The 22312-nt window shown below is 44.3% G+C and overlaps 1 protein-coding gene across 1 annotated transcript in view; it reads right to left on the bottom strand.

The window, feature by feature from the left end:
* The window catches only part of adgrb3 (adhesion G protein-coupled receptor B3), a gene marked incomplete at both ends in the record, with an annotated part of 100078 nt that overhangs the window by 14798 nt on the left and 62968 nt on the right, over nucleotides 1-22312 (bottom strand). The window contains 8 exons of the mRNA XM_079728777.1: nucleotides 4987-5089; nucleotides 5628-5731; nucleotides 6473-6599; nucleotides 13331-13374; nucleotides 14083-14185; nucleotides 15027-15105; nucleotides 16126-16272; nucleotides 20310-20418. Coding sequence (XP_079584903.1) covers nucleotides 4987-5089; nucleotides 5628-5731; nucleotides 6473-6599; nucleotides 13331-13374; nucleotides 14083-14185; nucleotides 15027-15105; nucleotides 16126-16272; nucleotides 20310-20418 — 816 coding nt within the window. The remainder of the gene's footprint in view (nucleotides 1-4986; nucleotides 5090-5627; nucleotides 5732-6472; nucleotides 6600-13330; nucleotides 13375-14082; nucleotides 14186-15026; nucleotides 15106-16125; nucleotides 16273-20309; nucleotides 20419-22312) is intronic.

The following is a 22312-nucleotide window of genomic DNA, read 5'->3' as shown; positions in this document are numbered from 1 at the left end:
ATTCGGTCACGATTTCAGAGCACTGCTTCTTTTTTTCATGCCAGATACATGCCACGACTTCAAAAAAGTTAGCGTCACAAAATTGAATCAAGGGCTGCGAGAGAATGATCCTTGAACAAATGCCTGACAATCTAAACAACTTCAAAACACTCGTCTTATGAATTGTTTGCTCAAACACGGGTTGACAGAACCTCAACAAACTCTCCTTGCTATAAAGATCTCTGTTGTGAGGTCGAAGCAACAGGTCCGATCTTATTACCCGGTTGCCACGACGCCGGGTGTCACTGTGGACCCCGCGGCTAACAGCCCCAGACCAACCGACAACGCACACGGTGGTTAGGAGGTGAGCATGGGGCGTGCCGCCGCCGCAACACGGTGCTGATGTTCAGAGGGCCGGCGTCCACCGAGGCCGTTTGAAGCCCACCGTGCACATTGCCCTTTAGATTCGCAAACGCCGTAGAGATGTTAAGCTCACTGTGCCCGTATCCATGGAAACAGAGGAGCCGTGGAAAAGAGGGCCCCTTTAAGGCATAGCGAGGTTGACACAGATAGATGCGAAAGGTAGGTTAGGTGGTTGGTTGGCACGGAAGCAAAAAAAAACGTTTGTAATGTGTGCTAGCCTAATAAGGGGACTACGGCATCACATTAGGGCCATAAAGGTTTTTTTTATCATCCGTGGTCGTGACCCAGGAGAAGACATCTTAAATCAGATTTGGTTTTTGTTACCCCGCTGCTATAAGCTCTGCCTGCAGGGAGCTCAAACTGTGACATTGTCTAGAATATTCTCAAAGGCTTCCTTCACTTTCTTTTCCTAAATGACTGTTTAAGATGTAAAATGATGTACAAAGCAGCAGCGAGCGACAGAGAGAGAGCTCAGGGGGGAGTCAGAGAGAGAGAAAATGGGTGATATCCTGACGGTGTTATTTTAATGGTAATTTAATCATTTAACTTTTTCATGAGGCTGATAATCACACAACCACACCATCTGTATTTTCAGAAAAAAACCTCTAGTCATAGAAATAGGGTGCATGGAGAAACAAATGTGTGAATCAAACTCCCGTCGAATAAAGATTAGACTTTGCTGTTTCGGAGCTGACATTAGTCGTGCATGGAAGATGCCATCTCATCTCATCAGAGAGGCTAGTTCTTTTTGTACGCGACAAGGTTGAGTTGTCCTTGTTGCATAAACCTCCCCGGCAGATTCATCTAATTTTTTTGCATTTATTCGTGTGCTGTGAAGTTTCCGAGATGTGGTGTGAAAACTACTTCTATCTTCTCATTACTTCTCAAGGAGGCTTGTTAGAGCCCGGGCTTCTTCACATGAATAACTAACAAACGCTCCAGCCAAGAAGGAGGTGGTCATCACAACCCCCCCAGAGACAGAGGGAGAGAGAGCGAGAGAGAGAGGAAGAGGGTAAAGCACTCTGTCATGTGTCTATCCTCTTCACAAATTGATTTCCTTGCTACAGTTTCAACTTTGGTCTCTGCTGCATTGTGTGCAACAGGTTCTTACTGTACTTTAAAGCATTGATTCATTTTTTGAACATAAAACACTTTTTCGTAATGGCAAACGGTGTATTTTCTTTGATTTATTATAACACTTACCTATTATATTCATGTGTATTGCACTTTGACTATAACAACGTCATATTATATTAATGGAGGGGTATCACTAAAGGTATTATAGGATATATTCAATGTAGCAATGGGGACTTGAACTCAAGAGATGTGAGCATCTATTTTCAGGTCCATTCTTGTTGACAGATAACTGTGGTTCTGCCAACACATCTAAGCACACAAATATCCCACAGTGGCTTAATCAAGCGTTTCCTTTCTTACCTCCCAAAGGGAATTATATTAGGGTTCCTACCATGTACCACATTATTCCTGTCGTTAGGCGCCTAAACATCAAACTGTTAATTTGAAGAAGCCGTCTGAACGGCTGTCTCTGGGAGTTAGCGTCACTGTCTGCAAACATCCTTGGAAACACAACAAAATATTGTACTTTGGGGCATGTGAAGAGCTAGCACTTAGTATTTCATACAAAAACTAATTGAACAATAGGCAATAGGGTTCAAACCATTATCTCTGGAAGAAGGAATAACAATCAGGCGTCAGTTAGAGTTCAGTGAGTGTTATTATTTATAATAATCGTTCATTGTCTATCTTTCCAGTTTGGCTGTACTTCTTCATATTGCTGGTCATAAACATTAACCCCGCTAGCGTCTCTTTAGGTAAGATAATGGCTTTCCTCTCCCCTACTAACAAGCCGAACCTCTGCCTCCCTTCCCATCTGTGTTGTTTTTCTGTTCGCTATAAACCAGGGTGACAGAGGACGAAGCATAACCGATGTGGACCGGCAGAGGTGACTCACTGCTTCACTTCCTGCTCGTAAAACGGCCCCTGCTGTCCTCGCGAGACACGGTGCAACAACACGATGCACCAGTGAACCGTTGCATCCGCCACGGAGCCCAACGCAAGGATAAAGAACAGAGCCAATTATACAGCGCTTGTGTCAGGGAGGAAACATATGGGAACAGCGTGAAGCGCCATAGCAATTAAACCCTGGCGGGCTGGTGGATCTAGGGGACGTGCCCGTGTGCATCCCCCCCCACGGTGACTTATACGTCACGCTATACCATCAAACTGCATTAGCACAGCATCATTGGCATGTCAGACATGGTTGGAGCGCAGGAATACAGGTAACTCATCTGTTGTGCGGTGACTAATGCGCTACTCCTACGACAGACGAGTGCCGTTTAGTAGGGAACTAGTGGACTGGAGGAGGGGTGGTGTTTGGGCGCTGATGGATCTAGCTGAGGCTAGCTTGTTTCTCACCAATCAGGGCATGCATAAGTGCATGCAGTTTAAATGAAGAGAGGGGAGGAAAACAATGTGGCACAGTGATATACTACAAGCACAATTAATTATTCCTTTTTTTTTTACCAAGTGATGAATTGCATGGTCCCATGAATCTCATTTTAACGGATCTTGGCCACTCTTAAAAATAGCATCTCTACTCTTCTTTTTCGCCGGCTTGAGGAACATTTGGAAATGTTTGCCGAAAGCTTCTAGCTCTTCTTCCACATGTCCGGGGACACATATTGTGTTGGGGAGTGTTGACAAATGTCTGGTCCATGTACAGAAGGGGTCCTTATAATGAATAGAGACGATATCAAGGGCCCCATCGAAACCTGACAAGCCCCAGCACAAGTACTGGCCCCCAGCCTTGTTTCAGCTATGTTTCAGATACTGTGTCAGACCCCTGGTGCTACCAACAAAACACAGATCCCAGAGTGCAGGTTTCCTTGCGATAGATGCTTCAGTCCCTATGTGCCACAGCAAGAAGAACGCAGATAAGACCTCAATAACTGATAGTTTACAGCTGCCTCGCTGCGGAATTCCTTACTACCTTTTAGAAGCAATGATTTTAAGTTTGGATCACACAGAGGTTTTGTTTTATGTTATCACAGAAATGGCAAAAGGACATTTAACAAAGGTTTGCTAATGTATTTCTAACAAACATGTAGGTAGAGGTAAATTCAAAGTCAATATTTACAGACTTACTTCATGAGCGTAAAGTCAGATCAAACTGTACAATTACAAGACAAAGAAAACAAAGAAAGCATAATAACTTGAGATAAGCCACAATAGCCACACAAGACCAGTGTCAAAAACCAACAAAAACATCAAGAAAGCTTCCCATGACCACACTAAAACCCACAAAGGAGTGAAAGGGAAAAAGGTTAAAACCTGTGAGAGATGTCAATGAAACCGCCAAAACAGACAATTTAGTTCAAAGCCCTCTCTCCCAGTAAAGGTGAAGGTATGTTGGGAATATGGCGGTTAAATGAAATGTCTGTGTAATAGGCCGATGTGTCATCCCATAATACTGCCAGCCCACCGAGATGGGATTCTGTGTGGGCAGCTTGTAAATCCCCAGCACTGTTTGCCAAACAATCTCTTACATGAGCCTCTTGTTTATTGGCCAGTTAAAAAAAGCAAAAAGCAAAAAAAGGAAAAAGCTTGATACATATTTCCTGGAAGAGTTTGCTGGAGAAATGTGGTAATACATTTTGGCTTTCAGCGCACACAATGTGGATAGTCTGGACGAGATTGTACTTAAGCTTAATTTGTCTTATGGGCATCACAGATATAGTCATCATATGCTTCGGTGATTCTTAAGATTTCAAAGATAGATCGGCTAAGCATGGCGAGACAAAGTAAGCTAGTGTAGTCTGTCTGTTAAGCGGGACACATTATGTTTTACAACGGGGCTCATCATCACCATTAGCAGACATTTAGAGACGCCTCCACGATGGCTACATTGGGTTTAAGTTAATCTTTGCATCATGACACTCAATGGAGATTCGACTCTGTATTCACGCCCATACCAGAAGTTATTCAGACCCGATGCATAGTCACGCAACAGGCTAGAGGAGGATGATATGCTAACTGGTGCCCCTGCCATTCATTGCATGAATTGCAATAAAACATGTATCAGTATTTCCCTTCAAAGGGATCTGCCCTTTCCTTTTTTCTCTCTTCTAGCCCATTTGTAGTCTTCTACTGTGGCCTCTCATATCTAATTGCCATTCAAGATCACCGCTGTCTCAATGCCAACACCTTGGGGTGGTTTTCACGTTCAGTAGAGGACAATGACGCATGTTTCTGGGGACTAATGGTCCCCAGCTAAAATAAAGTCTAGCCACATCTTATAGAGGCATTACAAACTCTTGATATCTCATTCAGATTAAATATGAATGGTGTATCAGTGCAAGATTAGCACTGGGCTTGAAAATAGGTTCTAACAACACAAGGCTATAATCGCTACCCCATGGAGTTTCAACTAAGAGCCCCGTTTTGGGGAAAAGTTAAAATTGTGTTTGTTGTTTTTCCATCAAGCTTCTCGCAGCCAGTAGCCATCTTGGTTTCATTTCCTCAGCACACGTCTCCCAGTGAAGTAGGATGAATAGACACACTTACCGCATTGTGAGTCTGTGTTTGTCCGACGAGGATCAATATGTTTGAGCAGATTATGGACAGGCAGAAGTTGATAAGGATGATAGATCGTTCAGAACGAATATATCTGAGGAGAGGAGGAGGAGAAGGAAAACATACAAGATAAATGTATTTCATACATTTCATTGCTCTTTTATTTACCCTAAACCATCATCGTATTGGATTCAGGTTTCAGGTTGATTTCTCATACGCACATTACGGACCAACAAGTAGAAGTCATGAGTGGACTTGTCGATCGAGATGTTTGAATCTATCTCACAACAAATACATCTCACATTATGTTGTCACGGTTTCTCTTCTATTGGCTTCAGTTTCGTTTCTCATTGAAAAGGGTAACATTGTGTGGCGGTTTTTCTTTGTCGGTCACGACATGTGGATTCTTTTGAATCCATCTCACAACGAAATACATCTTTATTTCAGGAAAAATACAATAACCATAACCATGCTTGACTGCTACACACTGGTGGTGGTGAGTTAGGTCCCCCCCTTCACTGTAAGCGTCTTTGGGTCATTGAAAAGCGCTATATAAATATAATGAATTATTATTATTATTATTATTAAATAAAACAACCTGTCGGCGGTGGTCAAACGGGTTGTGGAATTACCTCCAAAGGACGGCATAGATCACTGCCAGTGTGATCAAGGCAAGGCAGGACAGACCACAGCCAACTATCAGTGTTACAGATGGGACGCCCGAGTACTCCATGGCCTGTTGGGAAGACAGACAGACAGACAGACAGACAGACAGACAGACAGACAGACAGACAGACAGACGGACAGAGTGAGACATGGCAGTCAGACAGACAGACAGACAGACAGACGGACAGACAGAGTGAGACATGGCAGTCAGCAGGAGTCGGTCGCAGAGGAACACATAAGTCTCCCACAGCACAGCACAGCACTCCAATCAAAAACAGCCCCAGACATTTCAAATGGACCTAGAGTGGATTGCCTGTTATGTTGCAGGGGTTTAGTCAATATATCGGCTCATCAGTATGCAAGCGAGTCTAGGTACAGCCGCCCAGACCACCTCCTCTGAGCTCTGGTTTATTGTATGTTGTTGATACTGTAGTCTACTCGTGCGTTTCTCAAATCATTATTTGACCAGAACAGGTTATAATCCATTATTGTTGACGAGAAAGATATTGGTCCGACTCACACCGACAGGCAGCAGGCCTATGCACACACCCACGCGTGAAAACGTGCACTCAAAGAACCAGCGCGAGGGAACATCTGTGCGCACGCGCTCACGCACACCACAGAGTTACCTCAGTCTCTGTGCAAACTAGTTATGAAACGTCCCCTTTATTAATGACAATAACAACGCATTTAACTTGATTACTTATTAAATAACACATCCAATGTCCATCTCTGAGCTGAAGGTATGCTCCAGTGCTCCTTTACGTTTATCAGCAAGTTGCTATACATAACAAATCGATAGCCGACTTACTATTTCTCTTGGTTGCTGAGCCAAAATGGCGAAGGTAGATACACGATCACATAAGCATTTCGTATGGGATGCATCTGTGAGCACCGTTTTACATCCTTTTGAGGACCAGGTTCCCCAAGAGTCGTTCCTGCGGGAAGAAAGCAAAGGTAATTAGGCTAATTCCAGGTGTAGCACGACTTCAACGCGTGTTTTCGACATCGGCTCTCTCGCTTTAATCAACAACTCGACCGCCCTAATAAACTCGGCACCACGGAAAAGGCGAATAAAGATATCGACGCGGCTTTTTAGTGGGCAACAACCAGCGTTTAGCTCCGGCAGGGAAGAGAAGGCAGGGACGGCGAGGAGGAGGAGGACAGCAGCTCGGAGCTGTCCGATGACGACTGGTGCTGATTGATTATGAGAATCACAGCTAAAAAAGCAACACTCTGCCATCAAACGCAACACTGTCATGCCTTATATCGCAGGGTATGAGTGATAATGTCATATTTACCCGGTGTCGATTGCGTGAAAATATTTCCAATCGAGCGGTGTTTTTCCTATGCTTTTTTTTTTTTTATCCACGCACTCTCGTTTACCCGCTTTTGATTTTCTTATTTTAATAATCCTTTCATTGAATCGTTTTAATTAGCGGCGTTTGAAAGCTTCCTAAGGGGAATTTTCACCCTGGAAACGGTGGACAGCATCAGATTGATACTCTGTTCCCCTCGCCCGGTGTTCGAGGGGGAGGCTGATGCGATACAGAAAACAAGCGGTGCTTTGACAAAGACTGTATGTTTATTTAAAGGTGGTAATACATTTCACGAGTTAAATCCTTTGCATAATCGAAACATTGAAACAGAAAATGAGCCGCAATGCCTTCGGAAAACTATAAGCAAAAGATCGTGGAAGAAACTACAAAATCCAACACCCCTCAGAGGCAGCGCGAATGGTTTCAACCGGTCCCCGCTTCTCACTAATTAGTGAAATGAAATGAAAGGAGCGCGCATCTTCCATGTATCATCCGTTCCAACAAATGTGTGGCGTTCCTTATAAATAATATCTCCTAAACATAATTACAAATTGACCCTTTTAGCTCAATTAGAGACGCGCACACACACGCACAACACTGTTAAATGTTTTGCAGTTATGACTGCAAAAGATGACATGACAAAGGTTGCATCCATCCATCCAATAACCACCACCCATGGCTACACAGACAGATACACCACATCTTGTGACTGATACTTCGTACCTGGAGTGGCATCATATCAAAACAGCACAGTCAGGTAGCACCCTCCTCAAACAGGTATCCAACAATATGAAACAACCGTTTGAAACAAGTGTTGTCCCTCCACACCTTGTAATTTAGTATCTTGGTTATTTGTTCAACAATAGATGCTTATAAGTAGGTACCGCACGAATCTGAGCAAAACAGGACAGCTTAAACCTACTTGGTTTGTCCCCCCACTTATCATTTCAGCTGCATCCAAAAATAAACACAAATAAACTTGAAGCCTACAGTCCACAGAGCCGTTTATCAGAACCTTTTACAATATGCATCTGATCAGATAAATCACAGATTAAGTTGGGCCGAGATAGAATTTCTCAGCCTAGCCTGTCATGCTAATAGTAAACGGGCCCAGGCTGCTCCTCACATGTGATCTGTATAAAGGAGACAGCTCCTATAGCCTATATAGCGCGTTATCCTCTGAAGGCTTGCCTACCGCAGCCGTGAATCACGCACCGCAGCCAGTGCTCATTAAGTGCTTGAGTCTGCTGTTTAATTTGAGTGATTACATTGATAATTAATTCTTCAATGGTTAATAAATGAAGGCTGAGGAACTCCTGGCTAAACGGTTTTTGAGGGGATGAAAGAAAGTCCATTCTGTGTTGATTGTTCGGATAAAGTTCCAAAATGGAGGCCTGTGGGGGCTTATGAAAGTTTTGGAGGTGGCCGAATGGTGAAGGCAGAAGGTTTGAAAACAGAGTAGACCTTGTTAAGCCTCTAGCAGGGAAGGGACTGAGCAACTGACAAAGACCCGATGGGAACGAACGATGGGAACATACAAAGGAACACTTCAAAAAACATCACGCATACAACTCCAAGTGCACACAACCCCAATCACATAAACTCAAACTAAACTCAAGCGCTGTGAATGGGCCTTCGAAGAGAGAGAAAAGGGACCATTCCTGGAGTATGGAGCCGTGTGGGGGAAAACATAATACACTGTTTGTGTGTCACCCTTTCAAGGGGACACACATAGCTTATTCAAGTCACAGAAATTGTTCCTCGGGTGAAGGACTGCTCAATAATGACCAAAGATGGGGAAACAAATGACCAGTCAACGAGTGTCAGTCCGATGTGCGATGCGGAAAGCCTTCACGGTGCTGCTGAGTTTCTCTTCACAACAGCACAATGCAAACTGCCACCAACCCCACCACCATGGTTTTAAAGCTATGTCTCTCGGATAACAGATCTGTATCGCCAACCTCTGCCCTGTTTGTACATATGTAACCTGATGCTCACCGCTATACCAAATCCTATATCTACTTGCTTGTGTGTGTGTGTGCCAGGAAAACAAGTTGACAGGCTTGCGTCCTCCGTCCCTCTCTCTGTGTCTCTCTTTGGGGGCTTCGCAGGAGCCCCCCCCCCCCCACGTTTGACTTGTTGTCTGACCTTATCAGGGCAGGGAGACAGTGGATTGTGGACAGAAATGGCTGAGAGGAGGTGACACGGTGTAACAGTGCTCCCGCCCGCCCCCTTTACCGCCTACATGCCCGTGGCCTTAGTGAGGCTGAACACAATGCCGCCACACCGGCGTTGGTACCCTCCACTCGCCACTTCCCCACCCTGGGTGAAGATGCACAAGAGTGCGTGTGTGTGTGTGTGTGCGCGTGTGTGTGTGTGTGTGTGTGTGTGTTTGCCCCCGGTTGTCATTAGGCCTGAGCAAATGTGTACACATGCTGTTTACACTGGGCCTCTGGGGAGCCATGAGCGGGATCACCGCAAACACCGACCCAGACCTCCTAGAGGTGGCCCTGGAGGTAACTTTTATCTGCTAGCCCCTTCATTAGAGGACGTTATTATACTGGGGGCAGGGGCTACCCAGGTGAAGGGGAAGACCATAACCCGCTGCCGATAGTTCTGCAGAGTGAGATGGGAGAAGGGATGGCAGAAGTATGACTTATGATGTAATGTTTCAGAAAATTTCTTTCAGCCCGAATCGTGTGGGGCCACACAATTTAAAATGTAGTGATTTACAGCATGTTATCTGTAGATATTTCTCGATTTCAACACACCAATCTTTAAAGAATACCAACATTGTTCTGTTGGCTATAGGCGAGTGATGCATTCTTTATAAGAAACATCTCATCAAGGCTGCGTCTTAATAATATAGTGTATATGCTGTATATAAGTTGCTGCTGGTCCCCTTGAGCTGCCTTTGCTCTCTCCCAGTGCTGTGCTTCATGGATACCGCTGGCACAGAATGCAATTGAACATCCAACAGTAAATCATCCTCCGAGAGGCCAGAGTTGGACTCAACCGACATTTAATTTAGTAAATAGGCTTCCTCTATATTCTTATCTGTCAGCCAGCAGAGCGAATCCGTACCAGTATGTCGCCGGCCTGAGAAAAGAGTGGTCTTAATATCCTATAATATATGCTCTGAATGATTTCAAATCTCAGCAATCCCATGTTAAGTGATGGTGCCGGTGAAGAGATCTTTTTCTTTTGTTAAGGAAAACGTGTTCAGGGATGTGCGCAACGAGCACGCTCACAGAAGGGCTGTTGCCTAGGAGCAGTGTGTGCATTCAAATGCACCGATAGAAAGCACAGAGGACCTCATTAAAACGTCATTACAATGTCAAGTCGCACAGCTTAAGAGGTGTTTAAGCATTGTATCATGATATCAGTATGCAATATACCATCGTTTCATGAATATTTGATTACCCAAGACCAAATAGTAAACACACCTCTACCGCCCATATCCATGACAAATGTGTGGCAGGGGGTGGATCATTGCCCTGTGGTCAACACACAGTTTTTAATGTTGAACAGGCACCCACCCACACACACACACACACACACACACACAACTGCAGCTAAATGTGAAAACAATCACACAAACAGTTTGTAAAGAGGGGGCACCACACTTATAGCATGATCAACATTTTTCATTAAACAAATGATTTCATTGAGCATTCCCTCATCCGCCTGAAGTGTACTGTGGACACTGTCGGGCAGATGGCCTTTTCCTCTGCCAACGAGTCTTCAGAGCAGTGGGTGCTTTATAATAAGGGTGAGCCAAGAATTCGCACCATGGAAACCACAATCACCGTATCATGGTTGATTGGACTTCAGATATGGCGCGTGAGGGAATGGCCGCATGTCACTCATACTGTACATCATTCACGGTGGACACGCTGTGCGCGATGATTGTCCTTGAACGCCGTGACACAGAGATAGGGGAGTCCCAACCTTCCGCGGCTGCCATAAATGCCTTGTGTAAATAAATATAGAACCATTTACTGATTGCTATTCAAAGTAGGGACGCAACGGTATGTCTGCCACTGATGATTATAGGCCGAGGCCCAACAAAATATGTGTGTCCTCCAAACAATGTGCCAGAAAACATTGGATAGGCTTGATAAAGATGCCACATCCTGTAGCAGATTAGGTTTTTGACATTTGTACCTTAAAGACGCAATGTGTAGGATTTAGTGGCATCTAGCGGAGAGGTTGAAGATTGCAACCAACTGAATACCCCCCCTCCTCTCCCCCAGTGATGAGGTTCCTTGACGTATTTATACATTGTATTTAGTTAATTAGTCTGTACAACTATAGGTCACAAATTACAAGTAAAATAGCAATTATGATGAAACATTGACAACGTGTCCTCTCTGGAAACATGGTGGTGCAACATGGCAGGTTCCATGGAAGAGGACAGACTCCTTATGTAGATATTAAGGTCTCATTCACAGTTCATGGGATTATACATTAATAAAAACATAATTTTCTTTGATATCCATTTCTGCCAAGTCTATTCCGCTCAATGCCAGTAAATTCTACACACAGCACCTGTAAATCACACATTTTGTGCGTGATAACCATATTGATTATATGAATATAAATGTCATCCTACAATTCATAATTGATGCATGGAGAGCGATCCTCCCCTTGCAACTAGGCTGTCTATGGTTAGTGTTACGATTAGGTATAGAGCTGATGGTTAGGGTCAGTACTGATATCACACAGAGGGGGCGGTGTTGAGGTGCTCATTAGCTGTAAATGGTAACAGCTGGCACTGCAGGTGAGTCTCAGGAAGTGAGACTCTGGGTAGAGAGTCTCTGCGGGTGGTTCTGCAGGTGAGACTCGGAGCGATTGAACCTAACCCGAGGGACACACGTTGCTCTTGGAGACAACTCTATGGGAGAACCTTTTGGTTGTAAATACACGGGAGAACTGAACGACTCAATCAAGAATCAAGGCGCAGGCTGGCCAACCGGACTGACGGTTCAACCCACCGGGACGAGGTGCCAGTGGTGAGTGTCACTGAGAGAGAGCTGTTTGCGTACGTTGGCTGTGGACCTGTGGTGAGTACCTCTCACCTAACCCCCTAGATAGGTTATATTGCACTCACCCAGTAAAAGCTAAGGGACATACTTCTAGTTTATCGCACCACGTGTGGACAGACTTTAGGTTAAGGTACGGGTTGACTACCCGGAGGAATAACGAGCGCGATAGGTCAGCTCATAACATTAGCGAGTTGAAGAGACTGAAGCAAAAAAGTTGTGGCTAAACTACGACAAATGACAAAAACAATGACAATGACAAAAACAATTGTCATTGTTACAGCTGCTGTTTCTGTGCCCAATGAACTCATACATCTGGAGAATTAAACATGCAATAAGACAAGCTAAGATCAGACAAGCTTGAATGTCACCACTGTGTCTGATCTCTACCAGCTACAACAACAGGTGTTCTGCTCACCTGCTGAAATCCTTCCACTGTTCTGCTTTAAGACGTCCCGCTGTTAACCTTCATCTAGAACACTGCCTTACTATTCAACTGATTTAATTCAAAGTATGCTGATACAACGACACAACACTTTGTCACAACTCAAAGAGAGATTACCATTAGATCTATGTTATTTTTTGTGTGGCTAATTATCCGATATCAAACCGTACAACCCACACAGCTTGGGTCTACCACTGCCACTGCATGAATGTGGCTTGTTTTCTTTGTTTATTTTTTTATTTTTATAAATATGGGGTTATCAAGAGTATAGCAATACAAGAGCAGCTATATTGATACTTATAGCGCTTTCTACAATAATGATTCACAAACGTGGTGGTGAATCACTCAGACAATCATCATGTACAAATTCAGCAGGAGCCAATCCACAAGAGGCGATCATAACACATTGCAGTAATGGATTGGATCGACACATTGACAACATCTAACCTTGCATTAAAATGTTTTTGAACAGCTCCACAACAAAGTACAAACAGCAGTGGTCACTTTGCGTTTGTTGAAAGATGAGAAAATCACAAACCAAAACATTTGTCGGTCAGTGCAGTAATAAATACGGACGGGAAAATGTTTCCCTCTGTATTGAACAGTTGCAAGCTGAGTACCGGATGTACTTAGTTTCATCTCAACAGGTCGACAACACAGCAAATTGGCGAGGAAGATGAATTGTCTGATTTCCCGGAAAAAAATATATTTGAAAGCACTTAATAAAAGCTTATGATTCATGAAAATGATACAGCTTTTAGTTGGCAGATATGTTCATATCTGAAATGCCGAACACACAGTGAGACACAACACGAGTGAATGTTGTGGTTTTTCATTAGCCAAACTCCATGCTCACTTACATGATGCTGCTATCCCATAATGCACAGTACGGATTGAAGGTCCCCTGAAATACAAATATAATGTTGTTAGATAATCCATTGATCATAAATATCATCCTCATCATCTTCATCATTCTCATCGTCCTCGTCATTAAATCACCATCTTCACTATCATCCTCATCGTCATCATCACCGTCATCTCTATTATTATTATTATTATTATTATTATTATTATTATTATTATAATGGGCAGAATTATAATCCTTGATTACCACTTACATGATGTAAGTAAGCTTTTTATAAATAGCCAAATTTATAAAAAAGGCATGTAGGATTTGTGGCAGCAGTTCTGTTTGATGCTGTGTTGCCTTATGCATATTTACTGTCTATTTAAATGCAAAGCACATGCATGAAGAGGGAGAGAGTAAGAATGAGAGCGAAAGATAGAGTGAGATACGCCCACACACTTCTAAACTAAATGTGCATCACAACACCGACCGCCTGCGCACAAGTTCCAGAGAGCCCTAGTCATAAATTGGCTGTCCCTCTAATTATCCGCCGATATTGCGTTGTTGTCCCCCCGACATAGGGTGCCTGCAATTTAATTATCAAGCTAATTAACTGCCATTGTGTTGTTGACAAATGGAAGATTAACTCTCACTTGAGTCGTTTGTCAAACCTTTACCCAGTGGTAACAAGGCACTTGGAGACGAGAACGTAAGGACCTAAGATGGCACCCCTCTGATTGTCTGTCGGTGTCGGAGAGCTCTTACGTTTGCCAGATGCGCAAGCTCGATTTCCAAGTGAGTGCTTGTGACTCTGGGCTCCGGCCTCACGGTCACCGCAATTATCTTGGAGTTCACAACTGTGTGGTTCCTGCGTCACAGAGAGAGAGAGAGAGCGATGGAGGGAAAGATATGGTGAAAATGCAAAGGCCAGACAACTGTGGAACAGGCCAAAGAACTGGCATATGGAATTAACTACAAAAAAGGTATACTAACGCTATAAAAAGGTAAAACAAGAGAAAGCTTAAGACGTGAAATAAGAAATCTACCTAAACTGAAATGGTTTTATTTCTTTGCTTTTCAAAAAATATCTTTGTAGAATATTGAATCAATGCTTTGCAACATAAAAAGCGAACATCACAGTCATCTTGCTAAATAAATAAGGGTTCCCTCCAAGCGAACAAATTAACTAGAGGAGTAATTTGTGTAGCTCACATATGCAATTGTATCGTGTCCAATAAAGGAAGGGATGTCAATGAGAAGAAGGGTCAGCCGAATATGCTTTGAGGCTGGCTTATAAATCGCTGTTGTGGTCGTTACTGATGATCATTTTTTCTTCTAGATTTCATCTCCACTTTCCTATCACATCTGCTGCCTATTAGCACTGCTCTAACCTTTTAGTGTTACTCTCTGTACAAGCACTTTGATGTTTACAGATATTCTCCACTAATATCAGGTTGATTGGAGTCTGAAAACTTCTTCTTGGGCCACTTACGTCCTAGTCGCTTCAATATTGATCGTAAGCTTTGAATTTTCTTTGATTCACTTCCAAGTTGCTCCGGACAAAATCGTTGGCTAAAGAAGTGCAGTGCTGACATCTTGTCATTTTTCTACCTCTTTGCTATAAACGCACTACCACAGTCCTTCCAAGAGTAAACCATTTCTAGTAGATAATAGAGACATGGCACAATATAAAATGGAGAAGAACGTACTTTGGTGAAGGCAGCATGAGTCCGAGGGTCTTGTAAAGGACTGTTCCTAAAATAAAGACCGGGGATCCATCCATGTCTCCTAGGAGCACAAAGGAATACATTGTTCTTTTTGTATTTGTGATGCCTCCACATTTGGTCTTATAATCACGCTATAGACGTGGTTGTTTTGCATTGCAGTAAATATCATCATCATCTTTTGGAACAGCTGCCACATTATTGAATTAATTGTCACAATTGATTATCATTACACTGCGTTAGTGGAATTTACATTCAAGTGCAATATCACAAACTTGTAATTACACGTTATGTTAGTTAATTAAGTGTGAAAGGAAATATTTAACTGAGGACCATATCACACAGTCTCAATTTTCCACCAATAACTTAATGAAAGTTAACCAAGGTTTTCTGAAACATTCCAGGAAAATGGTTCCTCTGCCAACTGCTCTTGCAGAAGTGCTGAGCTCTCCCTTCGAATATGTTGCTCTTGATGTGTAAAATAATGTGTAGGATCTAGGAGGCAGGCGTCCCGCGCAAATCAATGCCTCATTCCGTTATCTTAATGAATCAAATTGTCTGGAATTAGAATGGCAGTATCCTCTGCTGCACGGCGTTTTTAAAAATAACCCAGGGAGCGCTGAGTCAATCGAAAACTGCAACGATCGAAACAGGCAAACTCGAGCCACCACCGGGGTCCTGTACAAACAGGGGGCCTCACTGTGGTGACTACTAATTTTTAAAGTCTTTGAATAATTTGTATTCTATTTTACACTATCTTACATTGTGGTCTTTCTGACATGTTTTTGACTTATGTAGAAATCCGGTTAGATACTAATTATTCTATTCACTGTATTTTATGTTTCGCAATGTTCTCTAACTGGACAAAACATATAGAACTTGCAAGACAGCAATATTAGCAATCATAACATAAAAAGGCCTTATTTTCCCTCCTTCCTAAATACACAAACAACCGTGTGTCCTATATCACATCCAATTGGTCCGCCGTGATAGATTTCTACATCTCTGTGATGCTTCGCTCAGAAGGATCTGTCTGAGCACGCCTTGGAATTATCTGGTGGTGGGCAGTATCGAGACACATTACCTGCTGACGGCGAAACAAAGAGGCCCTTTGGGATCACCACTTTATCTTCAGAGTTCCTGGCCCAGTCAACCATGCCTTTACGACCCTTCATGGGGAAGTTGATGTCGGTCATCACCGATACCGCAGGAAGTCTCTGGATGCTGGCGACTGCGTAAGAGGGAGAGAGGGAGAGAGAGAGAGATAGAGAGAGAGCGAGAGAGAAATTAGCGCCACCGTGACGTGAATCAGCAACTCTTTCTTTTGACATCTCTCTTTCGACGAGTTCCATGCCTCAATGGAACAACATATGCACACGTGTATCATACGTGTGTATTCTGTCAATCAAGAACAACTGTAAGAGGTTTAGATACACTGGTGGTGTCGAGTCTTCCCAAATCCCGACCACATTCCCGGTCTGTCGCCTGTCTGAAAGGTGTGTGTACCTAAGCCCTCTGTGACCTGCCAGCAGTCATCACAACGTCAAGGAGACACTAAGCGACCGGTAGTGCGCAGCCCCGTAACATCCGTAATCACCGCTCCATGCTTTCTGCCTCCCTGTGTCATGTTGCCATGAAGAGACGATCCATGAGGCAATGGCATGGAAAATTCCGGGATCAATTGAAAGGGAGCACTCTGCGATACAAAAAGGGAGGCTGAGTGTTGGGTAGGGGGGGATAAAGCTATCCTGAAATGTTCTCTAACGTGTCTCCCGTCAAATCCCCGTCAGGTGGATTGGCAGCGAGGGGGAGGACAGGAGGCTAATCCCACGCTTGATGCCAAAGTAGGGTTGGTCCTCCCGCTCTTCCATTAATACAATCTGAAACCTGGCAAGACGCCGCGTGGAAGACTGTTAACAATGGACAAGGCAAGCTCCTCTGCTTCGGTTTACGTGTGCATGTGTGTTTGTATTTGTATGCATGCATCTGTGCGCCCGTGTGGGACTGTGTGTGTGTGTGTCTGTGTCTGTGTCTGTGTGTGAGCATGCATATACTTGTGTGTGTGTGTGTGTGTGTGTATGTGTGTTGGTTTGGGCTGATAACAACAGCAGGCATGAAATCCCAAAGCAATATGACTCCCGCCAGTTGCTGAGACAGTAGGTGGCGGGCCAGATGTTGGGAACCGGGGTCGGGGAAAGGCTATCAGTCGAGTGACACTCTGTGAAATGCGAAGGGGGACTGTAAAGTCGTTCTGTCAGGACACGCGCTAAATCTGCAGGTAAACAGGGATTTACCTTTCACAGAGCGGCGGCAAAAGCTCACGTGAAGTCACAACAAAGGTTCCAACGCCACCGGGAAAGCGAAGGTTTTCCTTACTCTTAACATGACCCCATTCTTAGCGTAGCTTGTATTTTAGCGGTTGTTTCGAGGCAAAACGACTTACATTGTTTGCAACGGATACCTGCAGGTAGACTGTGGGTTTGGGGTTTGAAAGGAACACCCTAACCACCTTACTTTTTTAACTGCCCTCTATGTGGGCTAAAACAGTATGTGTATCAGCATGCGTGGCCGGGATAGCCTTTGATACCCGGTCTACTCCAATGACAAACCACACATAGCCTTACATTCACTTCTTCCACACATTACAAGCCTCCCCTGCTGTTCACCCGACGTTGGTGCGGAACGAGAAGGCCAAAGTTGCTGAAGCGGACGGCTTTTTCAATCAAGGTTATTTGACTAAAATGCAGGAGGACAGGAGACGATTCTTTGGTGACAGCCGGTATTTATGTGCACGGGTGTCAAGGGTTGGCCATAAATTTGTGACAAAATGATGCTGCAATATCTTACTCAGCCAGATGCCTTCCACTTGGCTCTGGCCAGAGTATTCTCACACTACTCTCCATTCCTCTAATCAAAGTGGGAACACCGGCCCTTATTCTACGGTGGAATTTCCCCTTATCGACCGAACACTTTTACAGATTTAAACGACTTGTATTTATAATACTATAAAACAGAGAAAAGTCGGGGTTAAGGAGTATGTGCTTTTAACGTAATAACCAAATATTATGATTTAGCTCCTTGAGGTTTTATGGGAGTTGTTTTGTGGTATCTACGTGACTGCCGTGATTTGAGGCGTAAATCTTTTTTTTTACTGCGGGACGTTCTAAGGAAACTAGTGAAAAGGGACGAAGCTTTTCTCCCGCTTGACGCTATCATCACATCATCACGTTGCTGTGAGCAGATTCCCTCTCTATATTTTATTTGGACATCACATTTTGATCCGGAAACATCTGTGTTCAGTGACAGTGAAGCGGGATTTGTATGCACAGAAGGCACTGGGCAGGAGTTTGTATTCTGTCTCTTTCTGTCATAATACTTATTGAGCAGGAGAACTGTTTATCTTGCGATCGTTTTATCGAGCATCCCGGGGATAAAGGAAAACAGATGTGTGCTCCCCATGTCCTTCACGTTTAATGGAAGGGAGATTCTCCCTTAGAGTGCATATCTGTGTCATTGACTACAACAAAAAAACTTTTACCCGTCGCTGAAACAGTGAGACGGAGCTTCAAAAATGTCAATGACATTTTGACATTTCACGTTTAATTGAAGGGGGATTCTCCGTTAGAGTGCATATCTGTGTCATTGACTACAACAAAAAAACTTTTACCCGTCGCTGAAACAGTGAGACGGAGCTTCAAAAATGTCAATGACATTTTGGTTCCAAAAAATACGAAAACCTTGCAACCGCAGTTGAGATCAACTCAACTCAATCAATTGCACTCATTGTGGAAGTAAAACAAAAATCATCCGCCGGGAATGAGCACCGGAATGAACTTGGGTGTTCTTTGCAAAGAAAATGGGTCAAGAGGTTGGCTCTCGTATCTCTGAGAGGGACGGTTGGAAGCGCTGATCCTCTGGGGAGATGGCCTACTGTCCCCTCAGCACAGTACCCTGCATGAATAAGTACAGCACAAGGGCTGGTTTATTACACGGCGGCCAGGCCCACTTTGTGGATGAGTAAGGAATGAAATGCCACCGAGACCACGGCTCATCCAAGGGGCCCGCCGAACGAAAACTAAAAGGCCCCTCGAGAACATTAGAAAGAAGAAATATGTCGGGAAAAACCTATACTTGGACACATTCTAGAAGAAGGACAGCCATAATGTAGGGCCCCGAACAGCGGTCAGCATCTATGTTGGCAGGATCGTTCTGTGTGCAGAGTGTAAAGTTAACCGACGCTCATGAATTCCAATTAAAAAGCCAATTTATTTTGTTTGATTGATCATCTTTCGACTGACAAACAATATTTCTAATGGCGCCCTTTTGCTGAACGTGCTTTCAGATATATATTACCAATCAGAACTTGGCCGAGGTCGATGGGACATTTTTAAAAACTGCACAAACATGTATTATTGCATTCTTATCACAATTACTCAACCTTAAAATTGTACATTACATCAAGAGATGGAATTCCACCATGATATGCTAGGCTGGTCCCGATGGCCGGCAAATATTGACATATACACTAGTTCTAATATGAACTAATATAAGTATTAATATGAAGTACAACTCTTATCCAACCGAGGAAATTGTCCTTCATACCTCTTCTTTCCCTGTTTTTGGTTCATTCTTCTTTTCTTCATAGATGGGGAATAAAATGTGACGTTGGGTTGCTTAATAACTCTTCTCTTGAAACTTGAGTTCATGCTTCGAGTTTAACACCATCACTCGACTATAATGTGTAATGGAGGACACATTTAAAGTTAACTGAGCTAAGTTTTGACCAGGGGTATTTATACTTTTGTATATGCCTACATCGGCCGTTCCAAAAAACAATCCTAGAATTTGTTTTCTTATATCAGTTTGGTTCAATCCTCCTGCATGACTTTTTATGCACCCCCCCCCCCCCCCCCCCACACACACACACACACACACACACACACGCACACGCACACGCACACGCACACGCACACGCACACACACAATTGATATTGGATTGGAGGTGGACTCCTTTGGTGGGATTAACACATTAAGAGCAAATGCTCCATTTTAATTGCCATCATTGATCTACAGCCATTCCACTCCCTTATACTGCAGCGTTTACCCTAATTCACCGATGTCGGAGGTAATGGAGGCGAGAGTGGGGGGCCCAGCATGCTGAGATTACGTGTCTGTGTGAGTGAGCGAGACAAAAATGACAAACAGCCATGCCCCCGAGGGCTGAGAGATAGGAGGAGAGGAGAGTGTAGCAGTAGTACAGTTTCTTACCCAAGTTCCCAGTCATCAAATAGGCGTTGTGGAAATCCTTCATTCCTAGTCCAACGATGTGGATGAATTCCTCTATGACCTGCATTAGCTCCACCGCACCCGGATAAATCTAGAGACAAGACAGGCAGGCCGGGGGAAAAATGGAGTTATTCGTCATCTCGGTGCGATGATTGCACAAACACATAAACACCGGCTCCTCGAGGAGTGAAAACTCCAGCACGTGTGCACACTTCACGAAATGTAATACCAGAGTACAGACCGGCCTCGCGGACACAGGGAAACGCCTCGGAGTGATTCACACTGTAAAACCGTCGGCCGGCAATCAAGGCGACATTTCACTGTTCTAAGAGTGGGATGTGACCATGAAGTCAACACACAGCAGGTATGGCTGTGCGCGGCTATTCTTCTGTTCTTATTAACGCCAGCGGGGCTGTCGCAGACCGGTCCGCAGCGGCCCGGGTTACCGTTCCCCGAGAACAGTAATTGTGTCAGCGTCTGTGCAGGGGAGGGACCCTTAGCTCCGCGGAGTGGGCTTTGTCTCGGGCCAAGCGCTCTGCTATGCCCGTTAGCGGTGAACTCCAAGTCAATATGCCAAAGGCACTTTAATCTGATAATTGACCTTCAAGAGATTGGACGGCGATCCTGGCGCCGTGTCTTTGGGCGATGGGTCAGATCTAATCGCTGGGCTCCGGGGGGGCCCCCAGTTGTGTCCTTTTAACTCGGACACGGCACACTGAGCCGGATGTGGCGGCCCCCCCTCTCTAGAGCCAGAGGATCAGGGAGGTTTTTTTTTTTTTTCTTTGGATGCAGACACAAAAAGGCAAGCGGGGTTCAGCATGCATGCCATGGAAATGAGACGTGTTCTCCAAAAGCGGGCATCGTTTCTTCAGAGGACCTTGACGGAGCGAAAAGATGGGATTGGAGACTGATGTCGACGAGCCAGCCGAACGGTCGGTGTAACATCGGCGCCGCGGCCCTGGTGCACGCCGACATTTGTCAGAGCATTGACATAGTCGACACAAGGCTCCCCCTCGCTCGCTGGTTATACATCCATTCCAGGTTTTATTATATCTCAATTTGAAACCGGCGGGAGTTATATTGCATAACCTTAACGTTTCCATTAGGGTATGATAGAGCAGAAGGGCACGTCGTATTTATGTTAAAAACCTGTATGCCCTCTATCATTTTTCAGATCTTATTACGGTAACACTTTATCTATGTCATGTATAAGCCGTTGGTGATGATGAAGTGCTGTGGATGGATCGGCCTCTCAGTGGACGGTACCATCTGGCCCGCTGGTCCATCCATCATGCATTTGGGTGGACGCTCCCACTTGTGATGTCACTAGAGGGTCGATTTGGATTGCAGTCAACATCACACCTGGTAGTGAAATAGGTCCTCCTTAACATATTATCATCTATAAATGTAAATCAATGTTTTTTTTAACGGTCAGTTCATTAGTAATTAACTACATTCTAATTCATTCATGTGTTGTGAATGATAAGTTCATTAACTAAATGCTTCTAAATGAGTTATGCCTGAACGTGGTCATGAATCATTATTCTTATGTCATATACATTGACCAGGCGAGTCTATTGCTGCGGCATGTTGCTAGGGCAACAAGGCATCAGAAAGCCTGCAAGATACAAATTGCTTGCGCTGGCCAGTAGCGTGCATGCCATCGGTGACATCGCTGACACTTAACGCTCGCACAGACCATACATGACCCTTCCTGAACTGTCAAATTGGGCCAATTCACACCTTTTTGTTATTTCACCATCACACAGAACCAAAAGCAGGTCGATATTTCTTCAGTTTCTCTCAGCGGACACCTTTGGGTGTGTGCGTGTGTTTGTGTGTGTGTGTGTGTTTGTGTGTGCGGTGTTTGCGCATGCCTGCACATGAGACGGGACACTAAGCGGATCAGCAGGGCTGAAGTTAAGAGTCTCTGACACAGCAGAGCGAGAGCTGTAGTCGGGGAGGGGAGGTGAGAGGGGGAGAGA

Source organism: Pollachius pollachius (genome assembly GCF_949987615.1).
Source record: "Pollachius pollachius genome assembly, chromosome: 2".
Lineage (NCBI taxonomy): Eukaryota > Metazoa > Chordata > Actinopteri > Gadiformes > Gadidae > Pollachius > Pollachius pollachius.
Note: the sequence above shows the minus strand (reverse complement) of the source record. Positions and strands in the feature narration are given on the sequence as shown.